General features: G+C 36.6%; 1 protein-coding gene across 8 annotated transcripts in view; it reads right to left on the reverse strand.

Annotated features, from left to right (window-relative positions):
• Positions 1-17,545, reverse strand: part of THOC2 (THO complex subunit 2) — a 105,706-nt gene that overhangs the window by 39,426 nt on the left and 48,735 nt on the right. For all 8 annotated transcript variants that reach the window (XR_009500138.1, XM_059910088.1, XM_059910084.1 and 5 more), the window contains 5 exons: positions 16,916-17,088; positions 15,469-15,664; positions 1,978-2,019; positions 1,405-1,535; positions 1,206-1,307 (listed from right to left, as the gene is read on the reverse strand). Coding sequence is in view for 7 of the 8 variants with exons in the window: in XM_059910088.1 (XP_059766071.1) it covers positions 1,206-1,307; positions 1,405-1,535; positions 1,978-2,019; positions 15,469-15,664; positions 16,916-17,088 (644 nt within the window). In the remaining variant the exon portion in view is untranslated. The remainder of the gene's footprint in view (positions 1-1,205; positions 1,308-1,404; positions 1,536-1,977; positions 2,020-15,468; positions 15,665-16,915; positions 17,089-17,545) is intronic.

Here is a 17,545-nt window from a genome sequence, read left to right on the forward strand (position 1 = left end):
ATAGAACTTTATACATATTGTATAAAAGCATCTATTAAACCAGACTGTGATTGTGCACACAGCTGTTTCCCTGGTAGACTGTGACCTACAACAATATCATTCAGCAAAGAAAGTATCACTGGGGGCTTCCCTGGTGGCACAGTGGTTAAGAATCTGCCTGACAATTCAGGGGACATGGGTTCGAGCCCTGGTCTGGGAAGATTCCACATGCCACGGAACAACTAAGCCTGTGCACCACAACTGCTGACCCTGCGCTCTAGAGTCTGTGAACCACAACTACTGAACCCCGCATGCCTAGAGGCTGTGCTCCGCGACAAGAGAAGTCACCACAATGAGAAGCCCGTGCACCACAACGAAGAGTAGCCCCCACTCGCCGCAACTAGAGAAAGCCCGCACACAGCAACAAAGACCCAACACAGCCAAAAATAAATAAATGAATAAATTTATTTTAAAAAAAGAAAGAAAGTGTCACTGCATACTGTTAAATCTAGTTAAACTAGTGAATGCACTACTTCTAATTAGAATAACCGTACGACTGCACAAATGTAAAAGAAATAACAATAAACAGCCTGGCTGAAAACCCTTGCCATACAGCAGTGTAATTAGTATCTAAACCAATACTGATCTGAAGTATACAGTTTTCATAATTAAACTTCAAACAGTTTATCAGGAAGTATCAATAGATTAACATCACTCTTATGTTTTTAATGACATGAAAATAAAGCACACAAATGAAAAAACTATAAATTTTTCAAAAGTTGACTCCCTAAGGAGATAGTTCTGCATGATTCTACTAGATCCTCCAAAAAGAAAAAAGAAATCTTTATTATAACTTTCAACAGAAATTCCTAGAACTTTGACTACCTTGTACAAGCCACTGAATGTATTATGCAAATTGAGCAAAGGCTACACAGTATGCTCTCCTTTTAAAAAAAAAAAACCTCATCCTATAATATAATGCATCCTAAAGAGGATTTTTATTAGATTTTATAGCTGTGCAAACATGACAACTACAAAAACTAACATGGTAGTCAAAATGAGCTAAAAACCACAAAAAGTGATAGTCACTCTATGTATAGTATATAATTAGCTACACCATTAGCAAATACTCCTGGGCTTCCTCAAAACTTAGGCTCAGACATGAGCTGGCTGAAAAAAAGTAAATCAGATCCAGATATTAAGAAGAAAAATAAATTAAAACTTACTTCATGATATATTTGGCTCTGTCTATTGTTTGAGCTTTAACTTTTACTAAAAGTGGATGACTGTTGTAAGTTTCATTCTTCCACTGGCCATACAGACGATATCTTGAAAATGATGAGATGAAGAATTAGGAAAAGTTAAACACTTAGAGGTTAGTGCACTAGAATAGTAGCTAAAAATACAAAAATACTATGTATTTACCTATGCTGATATGGAAATGTTTTAAACATTCCCCACAGTTCCTCAGACATACAAGCATTGCAGTCCATCAAAGAAAGAGATGGAAGTAATACCTGGTCAGTAATGCTAAGCAAGCAGCTAAGGATAACCTCCTACGAAAAATGGAGGAAAAATTATTTCAGTTAAGAGGTGCATATTAATCCCCCCCACCCAGACAAATTCATGTAAGCCTTGGAAATATTGCCATTCCTTGATTTAATAACACACCATATCTAATTCCCCACACTATCACTGTACTTTTCACAATGGTTATCTGTGTTTCTCCATCTAAGAAAGCAAATGAGGTGAGGGAAGGAAAGGGGTAGCAAGAATGAGGGACTTTTTATCCCTTTTCCTTTCTCAACATGGTAATACTCAAAAACAGGAGGCTGTCAATCTTAAAAAATACTTTGTACGATATGCCAAAAGCTACATTCAACATGTAAAGTATAAAATAGTTATTCACATAGGTGATTAAAGCTTGTTCACAGTAAAATTTACAGTATGCTGTACCTAGACAAACATTAGACACATTGGATTTTTCTAGTCTCTTACCGTCTTCTCTTTATCTTCTTGTTTGCTTCCATCAGACTGAAACTAAAATTAAAAAAAACTATAAATAAAATGCAAAAAGGTTAAGATTATGCTGTCACAATTTCGTTTCTAATTTGAAAAACAATTAACTTGCAGGTAGTTGTGAATTATTTCGTTACTTGTTACACACATGTAGATTTTACATACAGTCAGTATTACCAATTAACATTTTAAATTCTCATCTACATTTCTAACCTCCAAAAAATTTGTGACATTCATGAATTTTAAATGCCAGTTTTATAAGCCAATTCTTTTCTCAACCTCATTACCACAAACCAAAGCATCCTAAAACTGATCTGAGTATTTATTATAAAATTGTAGCCAGCACAATTTAGTTATAATGCATTTGCATTTCTCCTTCCAGACGTTCTAGTTTTCCCCCTCAGAATTGGTAAAATCTAACACTAAAGCAACGACAACAAAAATTAAACCCAAAGAAATCCAAAGCTATGTTTTAATTCACCACTACTTAAGCCCTAAGAAATAGGCCCAAAATATTAATACCATTGCTGACAAAGACCAAACCACTTCCTAACTTGGACAGACTGAATGAAAAAGCCTGGGTCATTATTTTATCAGTGATTTGCAGGTGGGCTGCCGAAGTGCCATGTTTGACAACGCTGTGTATACATTCAAAATGAAACTGTAACATGTGTGTGTGTATAGGCAGGTGGAGTGCTGGGGGAGTGTGCAAAGGCCAAAAGGACAGGTGAAGCACTGATACTCAAGGACAATCTAGATTTCTGGAATGTATTTAGCTCAATACCAAGTATGAGAAAGGGAAAAGCTAATATGCAGCTAACATACCTTATTGGTAGATAAGGATATTTTGTGCGTGTATGTTTTCATGCTTGAGTAATTTAATGGGTGTTACTACAGGGAAGTCTAACTTCTGTGCAACATTTTCACATAAGACTAATTCAGGGACGGCCAGGTTACCTTGATGGGAAAACATACAGAATCACACTTTTTTAATTGGCAGGTTAAAAAGATATGGTTCCCTTTCACAGAAACGATTATTAAGTCAACATACATCCTGGTCAGCAAATAAGGAGTCAGGTTATGAAGGAGTGGCCTGGCAGAAAACAAACTATATAGTTGCTTTTATTTTGTTGGAGGGGGATGGTAATTCTGGTGGCATACTGCGTGTACACTGGGAGGCAGAAATAACGGTATGTCATAATTGGAAGAATCCGGTTTATAGGGTATTGTGTTGGGGATACAGGCAGTTAAGCTACTCCTTTGCTAGTATACTATGATTCACATGAACCTAATAAAGCTATACATAGTTTTCTCCATACAAATAAAACATTTTCTTAGTTACTAAGCTGTCCTAATTCCTCTTACGAGATACTTATATTAGTTTCTAATGTCTATTTGTCAATTCTCTAGATTTCACAAGCAGGAAAATTTGAAAGAGAGAAAGAAATATGGAAAGCACAAGGAAACTATCTAGAAGAGCAGTAAGAAAAGGTTTCTATCAAAGGCTAATTATAACCAAGATGAACAAAAAAAAAACAAACAAAAAAAACAAGATGTACATGCATGTAAAAGTGATTTTCTTCACACATTCCACTCCCCTGATGCTTTCTTTTCCATTTAGTTTAACTTAATTTGCTTTTTAATTCACAGCACATACAAAACTCTCCATTCCCACAATAGAATACTAAAAGTTTTACTGAATGGCCAGGCAGAAGTTGAAGAAAGAAAGGATGGGGAGGGACAAAAGACATTCATTCATTCATTCATTTGTTTACTATGTGCCAGGCACTGGGAATTCAAAGATGAACAGGAGGGAGTTCCTATCTTTGAGGAACTGACAAAGTTACTATCTTTCAGGATCTCTTTAAGATCAAGACTACACTTATCAATGTACTGTTAGGAACTGAATTTTTAAGTTTGAATAAAATTGAGCACTCACATTTATGTCTACACAGACCATCAAGCTATAAATGACCCCAAGCAGCTTCCAATCTTGCCCTGTAACAACAGAGCAGCTAACGGAGCTGCATAACACTACTGAGCACCGTCCCCCCCAAAAAACAGCAGGTTCAACAAGAAGGGGCTTTTGGAGAGTTCAGAAATAAAGGCTGGGGTAAGTCGTAGATATAACTAGATAAATTACTTTTTTATTACTAATGTCCTATTTTTAGTACTTCTAACCCATGAATGTTTCAAATGCTACTTTAGAGCAGGGGTCCCCAACCACCAGGCCGAGGACCAGTACCGGTCCGTGGCCTGTTAGGAACCGGGCCGCACAGCAGGAGGTGAGCAGCAGGCGAGCGAGTGAAGCCTCAGCTGCTGCTCCCCATCACTCGCATTACCACCTGAACCATCCCCCCGCCACATCCATGGAAAAACTGAAAAGGGAAAAAAATGAAAAATATTTAAATTTGTGACTTAGACTACATCTAAGTAAATTATGGCATTATTGTCACCGTCCTTATTAACTATCATTCACTGAGTACTACATGCCATGTAATAGGCTAAGAACTACACATTTATGTCTTAAAACTACTCTAATAGAAGAATCTTTTTGTTAGGGTCTAAATAAGACCCATCAAAATAACTTAGAAATAGGAAAATATAACCTATAAGTTAAAAGTTATGGGAACCTAGCCAAAGCAGCCTTGAGGGAAAAAAACGGAGCTGGAGGAATCAGACTCCCTGACTTCAGACTATACTACAAAGCTACAGTAATCAAGACACTCTTGGTACTGACACAAAAACAGAAATATAGATCAATGGAACAGGATAGAAAGCCCAGAGATAAACCCACGCACCTATGGTCAACTCATCTATGACAAAGGAGGCAAGGATATACAATGGAGAAAAGACAGTCTCTTCAATAAGTGGTGCTGGGAAAACTGGACAGCTACATGTAAAGTATGAAATTAGAACAATACCTAACACCATACACAAAAATAAACTCAAAATGGATTAAAGACCTAAATGTAAGGCCAGACACTATCAAACTCTTAGAGGAAAACATAGGCAGAACACTCTATGACATAAATCACAGCAAGATCCTTTTTGACCCACCTCCTAGAGAAATGGAAATAAAAACAAAAATAAACAAATCGGACCTAATGAAACGTAAAAGCTTTTGCACAGCAAAGGAAACCATAAACAAGATGAAAAGACAACCCTCAGAATGGGAGAAAATATTTGCAAATGAAGAACTGACAAAGGATTAATCTCCAAGATTTACAAGCAGCTCATTTAGCTCAATATCAAAAAGCAAACAACCCAATCCAAAAATGAGCAGAAGACCTAAATAGACATTCCTCCAAAGAAGATATACAGATTGCCAACAAACACATGAAAGAATGCTTAACTTCACTAATCATTAGAGAAATGCAAATCAAAACTACAATGAGGTATCACCTCACCCCAGTCAGAATGGCCATCATCAAAAAATCTACAAACAATAAATGCTGGAGAGGGTGTGGAGAAAAGGGAACCCTCTTGCACTGTTGGTGGGAATGTAAATTGATACAGCCACTATGGAGAACAGTATGGAGGTTCCTTAAAAAACTAAAAATAGAACTACCATATGACCCAGCAATCCCACTACTGGGCATATACCCATTGAAAACCATAATTCAAAAAGACACATGCACCCCAGTGTTCACTGCAGCACTATTTACAATAGCCAGGTCATGGAAGCAACCTAAATGCCCCTCGACAGATGAATGGATAAAGAAGATGTGGTACATATATGCAATGGAATATTACTCAGCCATAAAAAGGAATGAAATTGGGTCATTTGTAGAGACGTGGATGGATCTAGAGACTGTCATACAGAGTGAAGTGAGTCAGAAAGAGAGAAACAAATATCGTATATTAACGCATATATGTGGAATCTAGAAAAATGGTACAGATGAACCTGTTTGCAAGGCAGAAATAGAGACACAGACGTAGAGAACAAACATATGGACACCAAGGGGGGAAAGGGGTAGTGGGATGAATTGGGAGATTGGGATCGACATATACACACTAATATGTATAAAATAGATAACTAATAAGAACCTGCTGTATAAAAAATAAATTAAATTTAAAAATTCAAAATAAATTAATATTTTTTAAAAAAGAAAAGTTATGGGAACCTGAGTTTACCAAGCCTGGAGAAGAGATAACAGAATCACCTTTCAATGTTTTGGTTCAAAGCCTTTTGAACTTTCAATCAGAAACTCTTAAAAACTTTACAAAACACTTAGAAATAACCCCTTAACTCTGATACATCATTTATGAAAACACAGGAAGGGATACTAAATGAAAAGTACTATCTGCCACCACCTTTCTTTTTTAGTCAATACAAATCTCTACTAAGATGCCAAAGAATGAATAATATGGTCACCCACACACAGGATGACCATATGTGCTGGCTCTCAGTTCTTATCCCAGGGTAACTTTTAAATGTTACCTCTCTTTCACACCCTATGAATTTTTTTTTCTGAAACTGAACACTGAGGTTGAATTTCAGGAAACAGCCTTGGAGAAGAGGTACAGCAGTTGAATCAATTGTTTACAGCAAGTATGTGGTCCACACTAAAAATTCTGCTTTCCTTTCTTGTAAAAAATGTACTTTTTTAAAACTACACTGTTTGTACATCGAGTCTACAGTTGCCTACTAATAGACTTAATATCTGCCTATCCTTGTATGTTTATATACCTCTCTTAGGTAAAAAGCATAGCTAACGGGAAAAATTAAGATCCTATTTGTAATTTATTACCTTAACTATGATTCTACACCTTGATTAGAATTGTCACATGAAGATATTCAGTAATAGCTAAAGTGACCTGAGTTCAAACCAATCATTATAGGGGATAATACAAGTACTAATATAAACATCCTAACAGTTTTTCCCTGCTCAGACTCATTAAATAGCAAGGGTGTTATAGATTAAACTTGGGCTCCAACTCTAGAGTACCAATGATAGCAGTGTCTGTCTCCATTTGGACAATAAGAATTATAATCAAGGTTCTGATTGTCTTTGGTTTTTTAATATTTATTTATTTATTTGGTTGTGCCAGGTCTTAGTTGCAGCACATGGGATCTTTGTCACCGCGTGCGTGATCTTTGTTGCGGCATGCGGGACCTTTAGTTGTGGCATGCGGGCTCTTAGTTGCAGCATGCAGGATCTAAAATATTTTTTAAAATGGGCAGAATACCTAAATAGACATTTCACCAAAGAAGACATACAGATGGCCAAGAAGCACATGAAAAGATGCTCAACATCACTAATTATTAGAGAAATGCAAATCAAAACTACAATGAGGTATCACCTCACAGCAGTCAGAATGGCCATTATCCCACAAAATCTAGAAACAATAAATGCTGGAAAGGGTGTGGTGAGAAGGGAACCCTCCTGCACTGTTGGTGGGAATGTAAATTGATACAGCCACTATGGAGAACAGTATGGAGGTTCCTTAAAAAACTAAAAATAGAACTACCATATGACCCAGCAATCCCACTACTGGGCATATACCCTTAGAAAACCATAATTCAAAAAGAGACATGTACCACAACGTTCATTGCAGCCCTATTTACAATAGCCAGGACATGGAAGCAACCTAAATGTCCATCAACAGATGAATGGATAAAGAAGATGTGGCACATATATACAATGGAATATTACTCAGCCATAAAAAGAAACGAAATTGAGTTATTAGTAGTGAGGTGGTTGGACCCAGAGTCTGTCATACGCAGTGAGGTTAAGTCAGGAAGAGAAAAACAAATACCGTATGCTAACGCATATATATGAAATCTAAAAAAAAAACAAAAAAACAAAATGGTACTGATGAACCTAGTGGCAGGGCAGGAATAAAGACATACACATAGAGAATGGACTTGACACAGCGGGGAGGGGAAAGCTGGGGCGAAGTGAGAGTAGCATCGACATATATACACTACCAAATGTAAGATAGATAGCTAGTGGGAAGCAGCAGCATAGCACAAGGAGATCAGCTCGGTGCTTTTCGACGACCTAGAGGGGTGGGATAGGGAGGGTATATGGGGATATATGTACGCATATGGCTGATTCACTTTGTTGTACAACAGAAACTAACACAGCATTGTGAAGCAATTATACTCCAATAAAGATGTATTTTTTTAAAAAAAGGGAGATATGTGTCCATACTACCCTTGACTAGTTCACTCATGAAACCCCAGCAACAAAAATTTCCTTTATTTGATAAAAATTCTTTGATTTGTTACTAATTTATAACAAATTTCAAAAATGAGAGGGGAAAAAACATCTATCACTACAACGTAAAGAAGCTAAAGGCATTCCTACGTAAAATCAAATCTACTCTTGAGGGAAATGAAACTGCTACTTTAAAGTGGCACCTTATATTTAAAGACAGAAATAGATTAAAGTATATTATTAACGCTTTTTAAAAAATTATCAAAAGCTAGTGTAGTGATAGCTTACATAAGTGGTAACTTATTATGATCTAAAAAACTCATGACAACTATTTTTTTAACTCTCTAAAATTGAATACCTAATTATTAGTATCTAATTCATGTTTAGACATATCTCATTTGATCCATATTGCAACCCCAGGAGCTAGATAAGCCAAATATTATTACCACGAATCTCTGGCTTAGAAAAGTGACCAGCTTAAGGTCACATTACTAGCAAGTAGCTAGCAGCTCATCCTGATGAAACTAGTTCACCTAATTATCAATTTCTAATGCTTTAATTACTCTGTTAGGGGGACAGCCTTAAATGAAGAATCTGTGGGCAAGGTAAGTTCCAAAGTCAACACATAAAGTGAAAATTACATATACTCACAATTACCCTAAAAAAATCCCTTACATCATATATAAAGTATACAGACACATTATCTTTCATTTCAGTCCAACTCAAGACTCTGTTTTTCCTCTCTAATATTAGGAGAAATCACTAAGTGACCATGAGATGTGAACATGAAATAAAGTGACTGGCTTGCATTTAGGGGGCCATGTCACACGAAAACACAGTTTAAAAACTAGACTAACTGAATGTGGTGAGATACTCTCTAAGACACCTGAGAAACTGAACCAAGATGAAAGAAAAAAATTTCTCCAATTTCACCCTTACTCCTAGACATACACACTGAGTATTTTGATGGAACAAGTCTGGCCACATTCACATAAACTAAGCACAGGTATGGTGTAATTCCACTGTACTTGATTGAATCCCATACCTTCATCCAAAAGGAATATTAATTTTGAGCTCTAACCCACACAACCAGGTTAGATCTTCAATTATGAAAAGAAATAAATGGACTGAAGCAGGATCACAGACACTCCCTCCCCTAATAGCTAACAAAAAACAATAACCATCAAGTCAAAATTCTAAAGTAGCTGGTTCATAAACTAGAGTTTCAGGATCAATGGTATTAAGGTACATTCTCTCCCTAGGAACCCAAATTTTTATTATGAAAAATTTCAAGTTTACATAAAAGTTGAATGGATAGTATACTTATCCATAAACACCTATATATCTACCATGTAGATTCAACAATTAACATTTTGCCTTTTTTTCTTGACCAAAAAATTTGCAGACATGATACTTTATCTCAAAAAAATTCAGTGTGCATCTCCTAAGAATAAGGACAGGGACTTCCCTGGTGGCACAGTGGTTAAGAGTCTGCCTGCCAACGCAGGGGTTCGAGCCCTGGTCCAGGAAGATCCCACATGCCATGGAGCAACTAAGCCCGTGTGCCACAACTACTGAGCCTGCACTCTAGAGCCCTCGAGCCACAAGTACTGAAGCCCGTGCGCCTAGAGCCCGTGCTCCGCAACAGGAGAAGCCACTGCAATGAGAAGCCCGCACACCGCAACCAAGAGTAGCCCCTGCTTGCCACAACTAGAGAAAGCCCGCGCACAGCAGCGAAGACCCAACACAACCAAAAGTAAAAATAAATTAATTAAAAAAAAAAAAGAATAAGGACATTCTTCCACATTACCACAATTATCATAATCACAACTATTCCGAATATCATCTAGTACCCAATCTAAGGTATATCCTGACCCTTTGACTCTAGGTTTCTCTAAGCTTTATCTGTGAATCAATTTAGAGCACTTTGGCTCTTTACCAAAAGCCAACATAAGAAATAGCCATATAAAGAGACAGTGAGATAACTGAATTAAGATGACAGAGTGAAGCATAAACACAGAACTTCTCTCCCCCAATCCCTAATGCAATGAACAAAGTACGTCTTCCTATTTGTTTGTTTTTATTAATGTCCCAAATTCACCACCAACCAAGCAAAAAAAGAGGAAATTATGCTATTAACTTCAAGGCGATGCACACACAAACACACATAAGATTCTGAACTACAGACAGTGTGGTATGGCGCCTGCCCTTAACCCAATCCCCAGAAGTATCGAGCAAGGAAGGTAAGTCAACAAAATCCTTTAGGCAATGTGGCCTGCAAGGTAAATAAGCAGCCTGAGGAAAAACCCTTGTGAGTAGAAGCCCAGCAGGATTCTGGCTGCTAAGGCTTGCTGTCTCTCAAAGGAACTGTGCTCGGATGGATGAGAGAATCAAACCCCAAGGGAGTTGGATACCCACCGGGCTGGGCATGCCTAGCACAGGATGGGTAACAGGCTCTCAGAAGACAAAGCAGAGGTTCCCTAAATGAGGACTATACTCAGCCTCACTGAGCTTATTCACTCCCCTATTCCAGACTACAGAAAAGATTGAAAAGAGAACCCAATACTCAAACTGTAGCTTGAGGGGAGAAGGATCCGGTCATAAATAAGGTAGGAAGGGTGTGAGGATTCACTCACACTATATCAGAAAGAAGTTGTCCATATTAAGATGACAAGAAATGCTGTGGCTACTATGGAAACATAAATAGCCCAAAAAAAGCATATAAAAGACAAATGAATTTAGTCTGGAAGAAAGTAGAACACAGAGGACAGACACAGATTCTCCAAAAGTATCTGCATATTGTCATAGAAAAAAATATTATGAACTCAGTAAGACAAGAAAAGCTTGGATATGAGATACACAGAATGAGATGAAAACAGAGACTGCAGAGATAAAATAAAACACCACTGATACAGATATAATTTAAAATAGCAAGGAATTTCAAGAATTGAAAAATTTAGACAACCAATCATTTCTTCAATTTTAGACACACTACATTTGTATAGGCAGTAGGGCATGGTGATTTTGAGCTTGGCCTCTGAAGCCAGACTGCCTGGATTGAACTCGCATATCTGTCCCATACTAGCTGTGTGACCTGGGACGAGTTACTTAACCTAGAGCACAAAAGGCTTGGTAAAGATTAAATGAGGTGATGCATGTAATGTTCTAAAACAGGGCCTGACACAGGTTAAGAGCTCAATATTAGTAATCACTATCAGAAACAACTTAGTCCACTAACATCAGCTGGATGCAAAAAAGCACCAAGGAATTCATCTTTATGTGTGTAGGTGCTATCAAAAACATTTAAGTATGTCAGGTGAGCGTGTTAAAGCTGTGCTTTATAATTAAAGAAAATTTTAAAGATAGCAAAACGTGTGCATTCATATAGAAATATTCTACAGAGCCACCTCCCTCTTTTAAGCCTGAAATAAGGACCAAAATTGGTTAATATACTAGAACAACAGTTCTCAAAGTTTGCTCTTTGGATCAGCAGCACCTGGAAACATGTTAGAAATGCAAATTCTCGGGTCCCACCCAGACTTACTGAATCAGAAACTGAGGATGGAGCCCAACAATCTGTATTTTAAGAAGACCCCCAGGTGATCCTGATGCATGTAAAGTTTGAGATTCACTGTACTAGACAGTCCTATACTACATACCTCAAATTTCAGAAATACATAACCACATACACATACACACACACAGAGACATAAATGATTTCAAATAACTATAGGCTGAAAAGACTATTCTGTTAAGTGATATCTAACATAAGCTATTTTTTTAAATATGCATAATTTAAATATACAAGCAACCTCAAGCTTATGAATGAGAGATTTGTTAAAGATTTGTTAATTGTAAATACATTATTTGGAACTAAGGTCATATTCCCCCTTTAGAAGCAATCTTATAAACTCGGGTTAAATTCGTAGCTACGCAACATAAGCCTTTTAAACTTATAAACACATAATGATTTGTTATAGTGAAATGTTTTTAGGGTAAAAAAAATGAACCAAAATTCTAAGTCAGATTATTGGAAAGATTCACTTTTCCTACCACAACCTTAGCAATGAGAGAAGACAGATTTCTTCCCACACTGGGATCAAAATAAACTTTTTCTGCTTCCCTTCTGCCCTTCTACCTCTGCAAAAATAGAGACTAGAGTTAGGGGCAGGCAACAGACACAACTGTGATAGAACAGAGATAAATGAGGGCTGCAATGGAGATGGCAGAGTGGAAGAGTAACAGCTTTAGCACCTGTGTATCTTGATAACAATATTGTATCTGTATATGCTTATACATATGTCTGTATATGGGACTTCTACAAGTTTGATGTTTGGTCTCCTGCTTACAAGTTTATGATACTTGTAGCCAAAGAAAGAATTTCAGAACAAGAGATCTGAACATTAAGATTTTCAATGAAAAAGAATAGCATAAAAAAAAAAGAATACCATTAGTGGGTAAGAGTAAGATGAGAAAGAGGCTGTTTACATTGTCTCAAAGTATCTCCCCACAGGATACATATTAACAACAAAGGGAAAAAGAATAACTACACTGGAGAAACCTGGCAGCCATCACCTTAACCAAGTGATCGATGTTAACATCACCAGTAATGGGACAAATTGACTTCACATGCTTCCCAATATGATGCAATGGGAAAAACAAGTACTAGTTAACATGACATCCCTTTCAGACGATAAGGATCAAGATAATGAAACACTGTTATACTTCTTTTTTTATATGGATATATGCTATATAATAAATATTATGTATAGTAATGAACTACTTAGCAGATTTCTTCAGCATACCTTTACACAATATAAATTTGTTAACATTAAAAAAATTTATCTACCAGCTAAATATTTAAAGCCAAATCAAACATCTCAGGTCTCAAGTGATTAATACACAACAGTTGTTAAATTTTCTATATAGTTACTGTAGTCAAAAATTAAAATTAGGTGCAATCGCCAAACACTGGAGAAAACTGCATTTGTGCTTGTAACGATTTCTAGATTCTTTTGCTTACGTTGCTTTACAATTGAAAAGAAATTGTGTATTCTTTTCAGCTTTAAGACCTTGGTTAGGCAAAGATCTCTGAGAACACAAAGAGCAAACTATAAAAGAGAAGTGCTGTTAAATAGGAATCAATCAAAATTTTAAATTTTTGCTTTTCAAAAGACAGTAAACAAAATGACAAGGCAAATCAGACTGAGAATAAAAGACAACTGAATTTAAAATGGGCAAGAGATTTGAATAGACATTTCAACAAAGATGATTACAAATGGCAAATAAGGGCATGAAAAGATGCTCAACACTGATCATCAGGGAAATGTAAATTAAAAGCACAAAAGATAGCACTACACACCCATTAGAATGACTAAAATTTAAAAGACTGACAACACCAAGTGTTGATGAGGATGTAGAGCAAATGGAAGTCATACACATTGCTCCCAGGAATGCAAAATGGTACACACATGTTGGAAAAGTTTGACAAAAAGTTAAACATACACTTACCCATATGGCCCAGCAATCCCATTCCTGGGGAAACAAAAACATATGCACCCCCAAAAAAAAGACTTGTAGAAGAATATCCACAGCAGCTTTATTTATAAGAGCCCCCAACTAGAAACAACCCAAATGCCCATCAACTGGTGAATGGCTAAACTCCGTTATATCTATATAATGAAATATTACGCAGCAATAAAGAACTACTGACATGTGCAACAACTGAAATGACTCTCAAAAGCATTAAGTGGAAGAAACCAGACCAAAAAAAGAGTACATTCTATACTATCCCATTTATGTGAAGTTCTGGAAAAAGCAAAACCACAGTGACAGAAAGCCTACCAGTGGTTGCCAGGAACCAGCAATGAAGGGAGGGAATTGATGGCAAAGGGGCAAGAGGGAACTTGCTGGGATGATGAAAATATCCTATATCATGATTGTGGTGGTGGACACACAACTGTATACATCTGTCAAAACTCATCAAATTGTACACTTAAAATTGGTGAGGTTTATTGTATGTAAATTATAACTCGAAGCTAATATTAAAAAATAATAACAAGCCAAACATGGAAGCAACCTAAGTGTCCATCAACAGATGAATGGATAAAAAAGATGTGGTGTGTGTATGTGTATATATCTATACATATATCTATATAGATATATATGTGTGTGTGTGTATATATATCTATATCTAGATATATAGATATAGATATATATACACACACACACACATACACACACAATGGAATATATCACTCAGCCATAAAAAAGAATGAAATAATGCCATTTGCAGCAACATGGATGGACCCAGAGATTACCATACTAAGCGAAGTAAGTCAGACAGAGAAAGACAACTATATGATATCACTTATATGTGGAATCTAAAAAGATGATACAAATGAACTTATTTACAAAACAGAAACAGACTCACAGGCATAGAAAACAAACTTATAGTTACCAAAGGGGAAGGGGGAGGAGGGATAAATTGGGAGTATGGGATTAACAGATGCACACTACCATATATAAAATAGACAAACAATAAGGATTTACTGTATAGCACAGGGAACTATATTCAATATCTTGTAATAAACTATAATGGAAAAGAATCCAAAAAAAAGAATATATATATATACATATATATGTAGAGCCAAATCACTTTGCTATATACATCTGAAACTAACACAATATTGTAAATCAACTATACATCAGTAAAAAAAATAATAATAACATAAAGTTACCCTTGGGGTAGTGATTAGAAGGGCATATAAGGAAAACTCTGGGGTGCTAGTACTGTTCTATTTCTTGATCTAAATGGGGGACACATGGGTGTTTAGTTTGGAAAATGTCACTGAGCTGTACAATTATGGTTTGTGTGCTTTCTGTATTATGTTTTATTTCAATAAAAAGTTTACTAAAAAAAATAAAAGAATGGATCCTGAACAGTCTGAGGTTGAAGGGACTTCACACAAATAATGGCAATGATTCAAAACTGCAGCCAAGAAAACAACTGAGCAGAAGAAAAGCAAGAGGAAAGAATGCTGAATTAACCACTATTTATAAGGGGATTCAAAAAGCAATCACACGTCCAAAGCATATTTTCCTATCTGGAGGACTTGACTAATAATCTGGCTGGATTTAAGTTTTTATATATAAATGGTTGGGACACAACTGACTTTCCCCAAACCTTACTCAACATAACGTTTTCTTAAGTTTACTTTCTTTTTATTTCTAGAGAATATACTCAGAACAGTTTCATTCCATAATTTAGTTTTCTGCTTGGAAGAAAAAAAATCTTACTAACCTCTTTCATAAATGACTTGCCTATCCGCACCACTTTTGCAAATAAAATGGGATCATGAGAAAGGTGAGGACCAAGGTAACAGAACATATTGAAGACGTCTCTCCTCAAATCTTCAAAGCTCTCTGCTTGTTTTGGTGCTCTCTTATTTTGCAAAGCATTAACAGGTGAGCCTTTAGCACCTTTAGGAACGCCAACTCTACAAAAAGAAGGAAAATTTATATATATATAACTATACAATACCCCATTTTAAGTTAACACAGTCATATTAATCAGTAAGTAAAACTTCTCTTGCTTATATTTGCTTTCTCTATTTCAACTGTGCCTAACTTCATTATACCAAATAATTTAACTGGTAGAAAAAGACAAAAACAATACTCATTTGAAAAAAAAAATCAGAGCTTAAGAGACTGTTTCAAATTAACTGCATAAGAAAAGGAAATCAGAGAAATGCAGATTCCAAGTAACATTTAACATACATCATATGAATTTGTTTTTAGTTAACTTTGGCCAATATCAGGAATCTGGATATGGGAATGGGGAACAAGGGATGGACCTCAGAGACACAAAGATGAAACAGAAAAATATGGATATAACAACACTGATTCAAGTTAATAAACATTTCTCAATCTGGCTTCCACTACCTAGACTGAATATGAGGTAGGTGGTGGTAGGGAAGGTGAGCAGCATAATGAAAGAGGGTGTGTCACACTAAAAAGGACAGCATGCCCAGAGTTCTCACCTGCTGAGCAGGTGTCCCGCTGTGGAGTCACAGGGGTCACTCTCTGAGAAGAAGCCTTCATGGTCCACAGCCCAGGTGGCACTGAAGGCAGCAGCCAGCAGCTATGCACGAGTCACAAGGCTGGGGCTTTTGAGGCAGGCTCTGATCTGTGGGGCTGAAGCCAGAGCTGCTGCCAGTACTGCTCCTAAGTATCCTGCAAGTAGGCTGAGGGCTAGCGGACTGGTCGACACAGTAACTAGGGATGATGAGAGAGGCTGCACTAGCAATTTCCAGGACAGCAGCCTATATGCCAGGAGAGATAAGGCAAGCAGAGAGGCAAAGTCCTCACTCAGAGCCACTCAACCCAGGATAGAGGAAAATTACACTAAGTAAAAACCTTAGGAATTCTCTGCCCCCCAAGAGAGGAGGAAAAGTCAAAAACAGAAGAATGGAGTTTGCACTCTCAACGGAGCAAACCCAACCTAGAAGTCTAACATACAGTTTTTAGACAACACTGCAGCACAAATTCTGCAACACCTGGTCTAGAAGATAGGACACAAGTCACTGATTAATACCTGCCAAACTGATATGCTCTGTGAATAGTTCTTATCTTCTGGTAAAACATACTAAAATATATGCTTGGTTTGAGGAGACAAGATAAATATGCAGAATTTTTTTTGTAGTCCTAAACTATTTCTACCTCAATTAGTAAAGCATACAGTAACATACCTTCGGTAGAGAGGCTCAATAGTTATATGAATAAGCTTGCAAATAGCAAGGGCTATTAGTTTATGTGAAGCTGCATAGTATGGAGGCATCTGATCCATAATGTTCTGTGCATGCTGCCAATCACCAATCTTTAACAAGGCTTCCAACAAACCAAGTTTCTGGTTGTCAGGTGGCTAAAAAGGAATAATTACAGCAAAGATACTCAGAATACAGACACCAATAAATCTTTATATATTTTTCATTTTAAAAATTAAGCCAAACAATACAACAATGTATGTCAACAGCTGCCATTCATGGGAACTGCAACAGTATATTCCTGAAAGTACAATCAGGTTTTTTAGTGATTGGAAAAAACCAACAGGATCTGCTTTTTCATTTAGCAGCCAAAGCATGACAGTTTATAGACTTGGAATTAAATTAGGTCCTACTTAATGTTTTATTGTGCCACAGGGAACTAGAATTCATTAATCTTTGAGAATCCCTTTAGGACTTGAGACGTTAATACACAGAACACAAATATAGTCAATACGTGTGTTACCTTATTTAGAATACACTCTGAAATTTATATAAGAAAAAACATTGCAGCCTCTTTTGGGAAGGTGCCAATCAGATTAAAAACAAAACCACCTT

Source organism: Balaenoptera ricei, chromosome X (genome assembly GCF_028023285.1).
Source record: "Balaenoptera ricei isolate mBalRic1 chromosome X, mBalRic1.hap2, whole genome shotgun sequence".
Classification (NCBI taxonomy): Eukaryota; Metazoa; Chordata; class Mammalia; order Artiodactyla; family Balaenopteridae; genus Balaenoptera; species Balaenoptera ricei.